At 42.1% G+C, this 14528-nt stretch overlaps 1 protein-coding gene across 1 annotated transcript in view; it reads left to right on the top strand.

Annotated features, from left to right (window-relative positions):
• Window positions 1–14528, top strand: part of LOC147035709 (extracellular calcium-sensing receptor-like) — a 66759-nt gene that overhangs the window by 6010 nt on the left and 46221 nt on the right. The window contains exon 3 of the mRNA XM_085898080.1: window positions 13884–14007. Coding sequence (XP_085754206.1) covers window positions 13884–14007 — 124 coding nt within the window. The remainder of the gene's footprint in view (window positions 1–13883; window positions 14008–14528) is intronic.

Raw genomic sequence — 14528 nt, 5'->3', positions numbered from 1 at the left:
AACTGGTCACAAAGTTCAGGGATACTGCATGTTACACCACCACTCGTGATGGCATTCACTGTGTGATTGCTCACTGGATATCTTGCCTGAAGTGTATCAATCATAATGGTGGACACAATGAACACATTCTGTGAATATTTCTTGAATAATATAATATTCTGTGAATACAAGCCTTTTCAATCGTTTTCACCTACGCTTCCAGACATGTGGGACACCCTGTAGATATATGAACTATGGATTTGGTATACAGTAGTGTTACAATGTCCAAAGTTATCATGTTTTATATTATGCCATGCATTTTGCAAAGTGCATTCATCAACAAGAAATAAAGTTTAAGTTACGATTTTTATACAAGTCATTTCTTAGTTATTTAAATGCTGCAGTTCAATAAACAATTAACTTTTTGGTTCTGTCGTTACATGCACATTTTATTATCTATTTGCTTTGGACGTATGAATGAATTAAAATTTGAACGCAACCAAAAAAAAGATAATACATGTCACTGAATGATAATGAAATATACATGCCACTAACACAAAACAAATACACCAATATTTTACAAAAGTATGATAAGCACATGCAACAATAAAGTGATCACAAGTGATACAAAGTTATGTTCTGACAAAAAACGAGTCAAATAGTTTATAATGACCCATCTATCAGTGCGATACAAATCGTCAGCTGTTCAGCCTGGCCAAGGTGTGCTCTACAGAGTGCCCTTCTTGTTTATGATCTGACATTGTCATATTCTTGTCTTGGTAATGACACATCCCAATAAAGTGTCTGCATTTATGATATGTGCAAGGTAAAATATCAATACCCACACAGAAAATATTAACAAAGATGGCTGCCTAGTTTCAAATTTACTTGTAGTTGAAATGCCATCCTGAACTTCCATTGACAAGGGTTCTATTTTCGTCGAGGAGTGACATTCCCAAAGTCATAATCAGTAAAATAGCAATCGATAACTTCTATGTGAATATCCCAACCAAAGCAATTTCTGTAAACGTGATCCATGAGTGAACCATAAGCGGTGGTTGCCACAGTTGGTGAAAGCCAAACTGCTGCAATTTTGGGTCAGGTTGTTAGTTGTTTCTGCATTTGTATTGGACAGAAGATCAATGGTAAAATCTCCACAGATAAGTGTTGGTCCCGTTAAGTCAAAATTACCAAGGAGCAGCTGGAGTTCTTCCATGAAATCTCCATTACTGGTACTTGGTCTTACAGACAACGAGAATGTTCAAAGGATGAGTCTAAATGGTGACACTGGCTGAAAGATACTCCATTCCTTTGATATGAGAAGGCTGTGGCTTCCTTTCTGGTTGTAAGCAATCTTTTGCCATGATCATAATGCCACCTTTTTCTACTCCTATTGCAGGGGTTCTATCTTGTCGACGTGACACCATGTTTGGTTGCAGAAGGCTATCTTTTTGCAGGATATGTTTTGGTGTGAGAAATGTTTCATCAAAGCAATAACTGTCTGTGTATTGGAGTTCTTTAGTTGCTTTCAACTCAGGTATGTGGTTGAGATATGATCTTATGTTGAGAGGCACAAGTCTGAGATGTTGGTAAGAACTCCTGAAGTCAGCGCCACATGGGAGTTTATGGAGTGAGTCATTGCAGTTCCACACACATGAGGGTTGGCCCGGATACCAGTGGTATCAAAATCAATGATGAGCAGTCCTTGAAGTATTTTTAACCCTGCTGAAGGCAACATATGCTTGGCCCGGCATAAATGGCCTCCTCTGCACTGTTTTTTGCATTGATACCACATTTACATCAAGTGTTTTGACCTGTACCTTGTGGATGGTGCAGGCCCACGTCTGTTATCAACAGCAAATGTTGCTTCATGTGTGATGATAGCAACTGCATGAGGATGTTGATGGTTCTGGCTTCTGGCTGCAGCTTTTTGGCCAACATGGTCATTGTCAAACACCACGAGAATAACATCAACATTGCCATTAGTTGTCTCAATACTGACCACTTTTCCACGTGCACCATTCACAAGACCATCTGCTCTGTCAACGTTCATGAGCATTCCTTTAATTGCTCAAATTGCAATTCTGATGATGCCTTGCAAACCAGCACAATCTGATGCCTTCTTAGGAGCTGTCAAATTGGGCTGACCAGTGTGCCTGTCCTTTGCATAATCAACTGCTTTGATTTCTGCTATGGCGACTCTCAATTCATTAAGATGCCTCAAATTATGCAGTGCATTGTGTGGATATTCATGATTTGCTGCACGAGACTCCAGCAATGTAATGTTTTCCTTGGTGCACGAGTCAGAATGCACATGGTTAAGCAAATCTGCAAATTTTCGGTCTCCCTGTTGTCTCATGCTTTCAGGAAGCTCCACCATCAGGAAGCTTTCCGACCAGAGAGAGCCATGGAGCTTGGCATAATCTGATGGGAGACCAAACACAAAGTTCTGAACAATAGGTTGGAGCTGTTAAAAATCACCAATGGCTAAAATGCTAACTTCACCAAAGCGTGCCACCAGATGTGGTCATAATTTATTCGAGGCAGTGATGTATTTCATACAGCAAGTCTGCACCAACCATGGATACATCATCGATTGTAAGTAGTTTCAGTTTCCCGAGTCTTGAGTGGAGCATGTTCAGCTTCTCTGAATTTGAAGCCTGATTGGTGTGTTGTTTGGCACTTGCACCAAGGAGGAAGGTTGAGTGCAGCATCATTCCATATATGTTAAATGCAGCTACCCCAGTGAAAGCAGTGAGAAGGATTAGCACATCATCAGGCTCAAGATGGCTTGACAGTCTGAGGAGTCGATTGGTGTCATAATAGATTAGTTTGATGATATGGCATTTTCCAGTTCTGCCAGGGTCACTTATGAACAATCTATAGGTTGGTGGAGGTTTATCATGTTTCAGTGCACTTACAGTTTATTTGCACTACTTTTGGTGATAAGAAAGGACTTGTTTCTGTTGGGGGTTGAGTTGCCTCATCATGGCTGTGTACTCATGTGGGGTCAGAAAAGTTTTACTTGTTTGAGCGGTGTACCGGGCATGAAGCTCAGCATTTAGTCTAGGTTTCGATGATTGTCATTAAAATCAGGATTGTTGGCAATATCCACTGCATCAACTTGTCACTATGCCAAGTGTTGGCTTAATGGTTAGGGTGGTGAGCTTGGGATTCTCGGGTCCTGAGTTCAAATCCTGCTCAGCTGTTGAATTAATACTACATATGGTTAACTCGACCTGTCATCCTTCCGAGGTCGGCAAAATGAGTGCCAGCTTGCTAGTATCCTGTGTCGGAGTGGCGACCTGTCCAGGATTGTGCCCAATATCCAAGGAGACTGCTTTGGCAGCACCAACGCTCTGCACAGAGTATGGTCCCAATGGATGGAAATTGTCACACTTGGAGGTGGCCTTCTTCTTCTTTATTTCCTTGTTGCTGTTCAGTCCCAGGTGCCAGCAGATTCCAGGCATGTATGAGTGGACCAAAGTCTTCCAGATCTCCAAGTGCTTCTTTCACTGAACGGCATCCTGAAATTCATTTTTTGTAGGTTTGGTAGGTGTCATAATTTCCTTTATGGTCATGTTCATTTTTTCGATGGCTGATACAGCATCAACAGGTTTCTATACTTGGACTTGGCATCTTCCTTCTCCTTTTGAAATCGAATGACACATCCCTTCTGGTGATTGTGCATTTAAGAGTGATTCTCTCAGCTTTGTGTGTTATTCATTTTCTATGTTGTTGTTGTTGTTGTTGTTGTTGTTGAGGTCAGGCTGGTGGTCATTGTTGGGTTGATCTCGGGCATCGACACAATAATTAGCAGAAAAGGTAGCAAAGCACATGCCATCTAAGTTGTTTGGTTGTGCTGCATACCGACGTCAGCCCACTGAAAAAGTAGTTTTTCGAATTATCATCCATTTCCAATATGGCTGACATTGGCTTCATCATGCAAATGCGGCTATCTTTTGGACTGGTGTTGATAAATATCACCTGTCTGCTTGACTGCTTCAATGTAAGACAAAGAAGGTGGTATGCAGTCCCTTGGGCACTGACTTCTCTGTGGTTTAGAAACGTTGATCCAAGGTTTTGTAGTTGATGTCTGACATCAACTGAGTGAGTATCTTTGGCTACTTTACACAAAAGCTTAGTCATTGCTGAGATCATACATACATGCTCCATGCATATGGATCAACAATGTACCGTAGGTCCATGTTTGCCTGTCATGCTCGCAAGGGATCCAGGTTGTCGCTGTTGATCCACTTTGAATGTGTTTTTCGCTTGAGTATACGCATGCCAATTTTCAATGTTTTGGGAACCTGTGTATACTGATTGATTTCAACACCACCTTTTTTTTTTTTAGTAGATCTTGGGTGGTGGTGTCATCTGGTGTCTCACCTTCAATCAGTACTTGTATGACTCTTCCAAATAACTCTTTTTTATCTTGGAGATATTTTAGGACATCAATATTGGGATCACATAAATATAGCAGATGGGCAATAAGTCTAAGCTAGTGGCATGAGGAAAACGTAATCTACAACTTTCATTGTGCCTGCAGGTGGCAGAATGCACATGGCTTTGAAGTTTGGATAACTCTTCCATGACTTCACATGTCTAATATCTGTCAATAAATTGACAGATTTCCTTATCAGTATTTGTGCCAATGTGTGGTGCATTCGTCACACAGATGATAATATGGGCGTGTGGATATCCTCTGGCCTGGAATTTTTTCCAGAAGAAGTAATCGCTGATGTCACCTAATGGCTAGCTTTTCCACACATGGAAGAATGTGTAAAGGCGGTATCGGAATTGTTTGGCTGCGGTAACTGGTTTAGTTTGTAACCACCTAGACTTCTCCTCCAAAGGCATTGTTGTAATTTCTTCATTGCTGTAGATCTTGCCATGTTGACGAGCAATGCTCTGTATAATTTCTGGCCACTGCATATCTGCTGTTGTCAAAGTCAAAAACCAGATTGGAATTCTGAACTGCTGCACCATGGTCAGAACATCATACAGTACAGAGACATGACTGAAGTAAATAGACACCATAAATTTCTTCATTTCATTTGTATAATTTGTAATTTTACTCAGTGATTTGTTATAATATTCGACTATTTTTTTGCAGAAAGGATTTCCTGGATCATATATGATAATTAACTGTGCCTCAAACCCAGGGAGCACACAAACTTTCCAATTTTCAAACATTACAAATTGTTGGCATTTGTAAGGTGGAGTCAGCCTTCAGATTGAGCAGAACCTTGGCATTCCGCTTTCTATGTTCAATCGGGTGATTGTGCAAATCACCAGTGAAGGCAGGAATCCACAGCTTCCCGTTCTGGTCGACCTGGGCTCTCAGAAAGGTGTCTTCAAGGTGTCAAGCAGTCCATTCATTAAACTTCCCGTTGCAAGACAGCAGATGTTGCAGAGGAAGTTCCAAGTTAGCTCAAGAACTGCTGTGCGGTACCTTCATTAACTGGGCTACTGTGGGAGAGCAGCTTGGAGAAAACCTCTTCTTAGACCAGCCAACATTCAAAGGACAGAAGTTGGCTGAGATGACCAACAGACCCTTGGAGTTTTGGCAAACTGTAATTTTTTCAGATGGGTCCCAATTTGCTAAATCTTCTGACAGTGGACGCATATGGATCTGGAGACTTCCAAGTAAGGCAGTTTTCTTTGAACCGATTGCAGCCAACTGTCAAACATGGTGGTTTTTCAGTGATGGTGTGGGGAGCAATCTGGAGCACTGGTCGGTCAGAGCTTGCGGAGTGTGTTGGTGACATCAACACCACGACGCACATTTCTGTCCTTGAGGATGGACGTCTCCCTTTCTTCTCCACTGGTCAGATGGTCAAAACCAACACACTGTTCATGGAAGATGGAGCTCCATGCCACACTGCAAAAAAATACCAAAGAATGGCAGGACAGAAATGGGATCAAGCACCTTCCATGGCCAAGTCAGTCTCTTGAGATGAATCCCATTGAACACCTCTGGGGCCATATTGGATCGATCTGTGTGGAAAAAGTCCAGGAAACCAACATCACGGGCAGATTTGCTAACCCGTTTGTGTGAAGCCTGGACAGAAATCCCACAAGAGAAAATTTCAAAACTTGGTAGTTCTATACCTAAATGAGTAAAAACATTGAAATCTGCAAATGGCAAGTCTACCAAATACTCGTGTATGTATGAAAATGGATCAAATATACTTCAAATGTTCAATAAATAAATTCTTCAAAAAAAATTCTAGTGTCTATTTACTTCTATCTTGTTTCTGTACACATCGCCAGTAGCTGGCGCTCCCAGGACATTCTTTAAAAATTTAATTGCAGCATCAGTGCGTATCATGATTCTCAAATTCTTTGCATTTTTCAGCACACCGGCAGTCACTTTCTGGCCCTGCAATATCAGACCTTGTGTTTGACACATTGCTATTTGGGAGTCATCACGCACTTGTTTAGCCTCCACCACATACTGTGCAGCTTGAAAGTATTCAACAATCTTGGCAATGCGTCCATCTGCATCCAGTATTCTTTGATTGAAGAACTTACGAATGCTTAGTCGTTTGCCACGTGATGCAGAAAAACTATTGTTTCCATATGGGTATTTGTCAGGTTTGACAAGATTTCAAAGTTGGTATCTATTAGAAATGCTGTGGGATGTTGGTTTTCTCCTGGGGTGATACAAAGGATATCATCAGTATCTAAAGGAGTTAGGCTGCATGCAGGTTTCAGATGGAAGTCTGCAATTGCTGACAGCTTTTTCAAATGCTGTCTGGTCCTCTGCCTCTTCAATTAAAGATACCGGTTCACCATCTTGAGCATGTCCACTTGTTGTTGGAACATTAGGCACCAGATGTACTTTTTCCAATGCAACTTAGTGACTTTGGTCAATCAGGCCAACCACAACATATGGATTATCTGTGTGTTGGTTGTTAATGGGGTTCACTATTGTCAACCTATCTGGATTAAGTGTGGAGAGAATACATTGTTACGAATTTGGAATTCAATTGCACACAATATACAGGTTCCCTTAGTCAGCTATGTCGATAAGTGCATGTTCCCTAGATAGCTCACCTTTCATTGTTTAAATGTTCAGAGATAGATTAGATGCGCTGCGGATCGATTTAATAGTTAGGGAATGAAACTATGGAGACGTCCCTCCCCCTCTTCTGCGAAGAGGAAGAAGAACCTGCCATCCCGTGACGTCAACAACTCCCTCCCACCCGTGGATGAGCGGGGGGGGGTGGATCACAAGGACATGAGTCACGCCAGGTGCAGGGAGGGGGTGAAAAGGATAAAGAGGACATCTTTTCTTTGTTCAAAAAGAGTCCCGACAGAGTTCGTGGGAGTCCCGTGGTAGGGCTGAGTTCGTGGCCTGAGTTCATGGGAGTCCCGTTCTGAATCCCGTGGGCAGAGTCGTGTGCTGAGTCCCATGGGAAGAGTAAGCTTTTTTGCTTCGGAGAGAGCAGTCGTTCAGCCATCGGGTCCTGCTTGGCTTGCTTGGCTTGAGGCCTTCGGAAGCTTTTTGCTTCGGCTGGCTCAGTGAGCTTCGGCTGCTGCTTTGTTTTGGAAAGAACTTGAGCCGGTTGTTCGGCTCGAGCTGCGAGTGGAGGCTTCTTCCTCCTCTTCCTCTTCCTCTTGGTTCATGCAGCTTGTCGTTCTCCATTTTGTTTCGCAGCTTGGTGCGACGCGTCGGCCTCTTCTTGGAGTTGATTCCTCGGGGGAAGCGGCGATCGACAGGAAGGATCAGCGCCTCATCTCACCGGCACGTGTTGAGAAGCGCGGGAGGATTCGCGGGAACTCGGGAAGGATCGCGGCGATTTGGATCCAGCTTGCTCTTGCTGGAGCCCGGGTCCGGACAAGTTGAAGACCACACGAGGTGGAAAGGTTCAAATCAACCTCTGAGTTCCAGCTCACCTGTCCTCCGAGCTGGAGTTTGTGATTAAAGGCTTCAGCCACCGTTTTGTGTGTGTGTGTGTGTATGTGCGTGCGTGTGTCCGTGGGCCCGTCTTATAAGTAGGAACTGCTGTTAAGTGAAAATGACTGTACATAATAAGTAGACGGTTGTAGTTCTTTTGTCGTGCTTTTGTTGCTTGTATAATTGCATACGTGTTTTGCCTTATTTAATTTCATACGTGTTTCATTATAATAAATGTCCTTGTGTGAATGTAAACCTGCTCGTTTCGTCCATTCCCTCATTGACTGAACATTTCGTGTGTTGGGAGTTAGAAAGCCGTTGGTTTGCCGTAATAGGGGGACATTTGGACCGACGGTTCTCGGCGATTACACCGCTTGGAATCGCGCACGGACAAGCTCGCCTCGGCGGTTTGTTCCGTACGAGATCCGTCGAGGGTGGAATATCACGGTAGTTGGATCACATGGGTATTTAGGTACATTAAAGATTGGCAATCGATCCTACCCCACGTGATCTGCCGATTGGCGTATTTCGGTTCTTGTACAAGGACCCGTCGCTCGGTGTTATCCGGGCGAAGATCTATATTCCGGGTGATCGGTCAGGCCAACTCGACTTGCGGCTCTGTTCAGAGCGGTCGGTTGGCGGCTGACCCCCGGCCAGTAACAATATATTCCAATTTCCAACATATCTGCCAAGTCTTGAAAAGTTACATGGTCAGCCCAGGCAAACTCCTCAAGCGGGTTGACATATCTGTTCCACATCTCTGTTTGGCGGATCTGGGGATTCCTAGTATTGAAGCAATTGTGTAATCAACATCTTCTGATGCTGCTGCATCATGTCTGCATTTGTTGAGAAATGACCACCAGCAGGACTAGATACAAAGTTCATAGAATGAGAAGAATTGCCAGAGGATTGAAAAAAAAGGAACAAACTGCCGTCACAGTGTTTCAGCATTTTCAATCGTCTGACAATGGCAAAGAAACAGCAATTGCCATCTGATGGTGCATCACACACAGAAAATCCAAACTGTGCAGCAAGAGTCTTCATGGTAAATCTGTTCTCACTGAAATTGACCACTTAACTGAATTTACAATTTGAAAGAGCTACAATTGTACCATCGAGGGAGTTTGAAGAATTTGAAGGGCTGCCATGACCACCAACATAGTGATTGGAATTTTGTTGTTCAGCTGGTATTTTGGTCAATGCCTCCCATAATTCACTGTCATTGTCACTCCACTCCTTTTCCAGGTCTTCACACACATTGACATTTTTGTAGTATAGGTTATTCTGTTTCAAGCATAGCAAGGCAAACCAATCTTTGTGGCCAGATGTAGTCATATATGTAGTGTCGCTTGTGGACTAACTATCTCTTCAGCTTCATTAGAAGTATATGAGCATCTTCTGGTAGTCGAGGTAGCAGGAAGCACAAATGTTCCAATTTAGTTGGAATTTTCACAGCAGGGCCATGGATGGCTTTCTGTCACCACTTTGGTCGCCCCATCATTTTCATGAGTGGGATTCTCTGACTGATGAGGCGATGTTCTTTTGGAATATCCATCAAGTGTCGACCATTGGCATATGCTTGTGCAGACCATTGACATATAAAGTACCTGGCTCCTTTTCAATGATTGCCATGTTTTGCAGACCCAGAAGAGACCAAAAACTTCACACATAAATTCATCTTTAAAGACTGGATTTCTCTTCATCCGATAAGTGTTGATATTTTTTTATCAAACTGAACACCAGATGTTCTACACATAAGTCGATGACATATTGTGCAAGGAAAAATTGGACCCTAATTGATTTTTGATTGGAAAATCATTGGCTTCTTCAACTGAAAGTATTTCATCTGATTTTGATAGCACGTGCATGTGCCATGCTTACCCTGTCTCACTTTTGACCTTCGTCTTTTCTTATGTTCGGAGGTCACGGATGCACGTCCATCTGCTGTGTGCTGCATGTCTTTTGTCCTTCGTATTTCAATTTGTTCGGGGGGGGTCTCGGATGCACATGCATGTGCCATATCCTGTCTCGATTTCGACCTACGTATTTCAGCACTTGCACGGGTCTCGGTTGTACTTACATATGCTATGCGCTGTCTCAATTCAACTTGCGTTTTTCAGCTTCTTCAGTAGTTTAAGAAAGTGGAACTCGTTTGTTTCTCTCACAGTCCTGAGCGCGTCGTTTTGCTTTTTTATTTTGCTAAATTGTGTTTTGCTTTTTTTATTTCAATTTGTGTTTTTCAGTGCTTAAAATGTATAACTCCATTGAAACAGGATGATTAATATTCTAAAGTGTTTGATAATAATACAATTCAATTGAAATGAAAGACTGGCATGATGACATCATAGAATGAGAGAAATTGAAATGAAAGAAGTTTTAAAGGTCGAAAAAAAGATGAAGATAATTCCAACAATGAAATTGGAAGTTTAACGCTGTGTTTCGGAGCCATTCAAAAATTACCTAACTCTTGAGGGGTGGGGGGTACAGAGGGAAGGCAGTGAGGGGTTTTTATATAGTTGTTATCTAACAATGACAATAATGGTTGTTGTTTAATCAACAATGACAACACCCTTTAATCACATATATTTCTTTAATTTTTACATTTTATTAATATATTTAGTAAATGACCTTTATTCGGGTTCTTTTAGTTTTATGTACCTATATAGCCATAAAACATAACCTATTGATTCAGGGTCCAGCTAGACTCATCTTTGAGGTGCGGCTGAAGGAGACAGGGCATTATTCACAACAAAGGAGGCGGTTAGGAGGAGATATGATGGAGATGTTTAAGATAATGAAAGGTATGGATAAAATATATGCAGATTAATTATTCAGCAGAGTAGAGAGTGATAGGACGAGGGGCCATGGCCTGAGAGTAAAGAAGAGTAGAGTTAAGACGGGAGCAAAGCAGGGGACTTTTACTCAGAGAGTAGGTAATGCATGGAATGGTCTCACTGGAAAGGTAGTGGCAGCAGAAAAAGTACATAAATTTCATTTAGAATTAGATGGGTACCTGGAAGTTATGGAGATAGAGGGGTATGGGGATGTTGATAAGACTTTGAGGTAGTTTGAGCATTGATGGTTTGATTGTGTATGGAGTGCTGTTGGTGGGGGTCTTGTGTTGGATTTCCTTGTTTCCTTCTTCCCTTGTTTCCTACACTCTACACTAATAAAAAAACTAAAGAGTAAAAGTAATAAAAAAAGAGTAAAGAGTGAGATATATTTCCCACCTTTCGTTTGGAGGGACTTTGGGAGGAATATGTGTCATTAGTTAGAATGTTCGGTAGTTCTCTACACCCTCCATCTATAAATCCATCTTTGGATCTCTCTTTGGCTCCACTGACCCATCCATCGCCAGTCCTTCGCCATGTTCACCTTTCAAGCCCTTGGCTCCTTGTGGCCCATCGATCCTGTATAATGCCCTTCAACCCTCCCCCCTCCCTCCTTTTCCATTCCACATCTCGAACACCATCCCCCTACCAACAGGTAACAGATTCCCCCCTACCCCCATCGGAGTCCAAGTAATGCATCACCATTGCTTCAAAACAATGGACCACAATTAAATGCCATAAAAATTTACCCCCGTTGTATACGTGTCACACCCTCACAAACACTCTGCATATGTGCTTTGCCATTCTTAATAAATAAAACCTTTTCTGTATATATGTGCCACACAAACACCCCGTTTTACCCTTACAGTCAAGGCCAAAAATATTGGCACCTTTACACTTTTTTTCAAATAATGCATCATTTCTTCCAGAAAATTGTTGAAATTAAAATATATTTTTGTATCCACATATGTATTTCTTTGGTTTGCTGTTGAACAAAACAAAAAAAGCTGAAAAAAATTCGTAAATCCTAGTTTGTTCCACACAGAAATCCTCAAATGGCTTGGACAATCTTTTTGGCACCTTTTGGAAGTTGAAACAAATAATTAGATTTCAAGCAGGTGATTCTCCTTTACTTTGGAATTGAACTCAGCTGTGGTGAGTTGTAGATGCTTGCATTATAAAAATCACCCATTCAACCAGTTTGAATAGAAAAAAACGAGTCATTCTGCTGTTTCGTGTCACTGGGTGTACCACGCTGAGCATGGAAAAAAGAAAGAAAACCAGAGACTTATCTGAGGAGGTCAGACACAAGATGGCAGCGAAGCATGTACAATCTCAAGGACACAAGTCCATCTGCAGAAACTTTATTGTTCCTGTGTCAACCGTATGCAATATTATGGGAAAGTTTAAGGCCCAGGACACTGTAGCCAACCTCCCTGGACGTGACCGCAAGAGAAAACTTGATCAAAGATTGCAGCGAAGGATTGTTCGAATGGTGGAGAATGCACCTCGATCAACTGGCAAACAGATTCAAGCTGACCTTCAGACACATGGTGCGACAGTTTCAACTCGCACCACCCATCGCCACCTCAATGAAAGGAAGTTCGATGGGAGGAGACCCAGCAGGACCCCACTGCGGAGAGAGAGAGAGAGAGAGAGAGACAGAGACAGAGACAGAGACAGAGACAGAGACAGAGACAGAGACAGAGACAGAGACAGAGACAGAGACAACAAAGCCTGACTGGAGTTTGCCAAACACACCTGAACAAGTCAAAACCTTTCTGCAAGAATGTCTTGTGGACAGATTAAACCAAATTAGAGAATTTTGATAAAGCACATCGTCTTTAACTTAACAGAAAACAAAATGAAGCTTTCAAAGAAAAGAACACCTTCCCAACAGTCCAACATGGAGGAGGTTCAGTGATGTTTTGGGGTTGCTGTGCTGCCTCTAGCACTGGGTGCCTTGAATGTGTGTATGGCATCATGAAATCAGGAGATTACCAAGGCATTTTGGAGTGCAATGTTCAACCTAGTGTCAGAAAGCTGGGTTTCCGTCGAAGATCATGGGTCGTCAGCAGGGCAATGAGTCCAAATACACTTCAAAAAACATGGAGGAAGGTTCAAAAGAAATCACTGGACTGTTCTGAAGTGGCCAGCAATGAGTCCAGATATAAATCCCATTGAATGCCTGTGGGGAGATCTGAAAACAGCAGTTGGGAGAAGGCACCCCTTCCAATCTTGGGGAACCTAAATCCCATTGAACACCTTTGGGGAGATCTGAAAACAGCAGTTGGGAGAAGGCACTCCTTCAAATCTGGGGGAACTGGAGCAGTTTTCCCAAGAAGAGTTTGCCAAACTGTCAGTAGAGAGGTGTAGGAAGCTTATTCATGGCTATAGGAAGTGTTTGACTGCAGTTATTTTGTCCAAAGGCTGTGCTACCAAATATTAAGTCTTGGATGTCAATAATTTTGTCAATGTCATTTCTTTTTATTTTCTGGTTTATAAGGACATATTAACTTCTGAATCAAAAACAAAGGTTCTGTAATATTAACAGTGAAATAATGAATTGTGGCGACCAAATACTTTTGTCAATTTCAACTTATTTTTCGAGAAAATTGGGAGTTATTTGAAAAAAGTGCAAGGGTGCCAATATTTTTGGCCACAACTGCATATAAATAAACACATACATGCTTTATTTGAACCTGCACATGCTCTATTCAATAACCAATGCTGCACTCACTCATATTGTTACCGAGCGGAACAGTGTGCGCTGAGGGCGTGAGCCTCAGTTAGTTGGGCCACTTCACCCCAGGTAAACGGTGTGAGATGGAGGAATAATGAGAGATGTGGCCATCTGATTGACGTTTATGGTTGATTCACAACCCGATCGGCCATGGACTTATCCGTGGCCGTAGGCCTCAGGGTCGGTAGTGGTGGTGGGAACAACTAGGTACCCGATGGCATAAAAATACGCTTATGCCGATACCGTAACAACATCAATATTGAAATTTAGAAACTTTGGAAAGAAATTGAAATTTAGAAACTTTCATAAAATATGCAATTAGCGCTTGAACAATGATTAGAACTCCAAAATCAATTGTATTCACTCTTGATCTTTGAAGTTGCACAGTTGCAATTAAAAACATGATTGATATGTTTTCCAGGTTCCGCAATCAGTGTGCAGCGAGCCGTGTGTCCAAGGAACACGGAAGGTTGCACGTAAAGGGGAACCTTTCTGCTGCTTTGATTGTATGCCGTGCATGATTTATGAATACTCCAATGGAACAGGTTGGTTTTGCAACACTATTTTTATGTAGCATAAAGGACGCTTGAAAAAATGTTGCAGGATCTTTCCTTTGAGGTTGGTGTTTCCAGTGTCGTACTTCAGGACTAACTTATTAATTGGTAAAAATTAATATATTTCTCCGTTTCCCTAGACATTCATTGGTACCATTTTGCCAATGGCACCAACATTTGCAGGACGTCATAGCATGCTTGTGAGAAGCAGGTTATCAGATTATACGGGTCTACAGACTTAGAACATAAAATAAGCCTGCAGTTAATTTGTCATAATACCACCCAGAGACAAACACCGCCTGCACATGTCCAAAGACAAATGCAGTCCAGAAACAAACACCACCCAGATATGTCCAGAGATAAACGCAGTCCGGAAACAAACACCGCCCGACATGTCTGGAGATAAACGCAGTCTGAAAAAAAACACCGCAAGGAAATGTCCAGAGATAAACGCAGTCTCGAAACAAAAACTGCCTGGAAATGTTTGTGGATATACGCAGTCCGTATATAAA

Source organism: Eptatretus burgeri, chromosome 1 (assembly GCF_056783735.1).
Source record: "Eptatretus burgeri isolate ZD-2024b chromosome 1, Ebu_testis_v1, whole genome shotgun sequence".
NCBI classification, from domain to species: Eukaryota; Metazoa; Chordata; class Myxini; order Myxiniformes; family Myxinidae; genus Eptatretus; species Eptatretus burgeri.
This window is presented reverse-complemented; position numbering and strand designations above follow the sequence as displayed.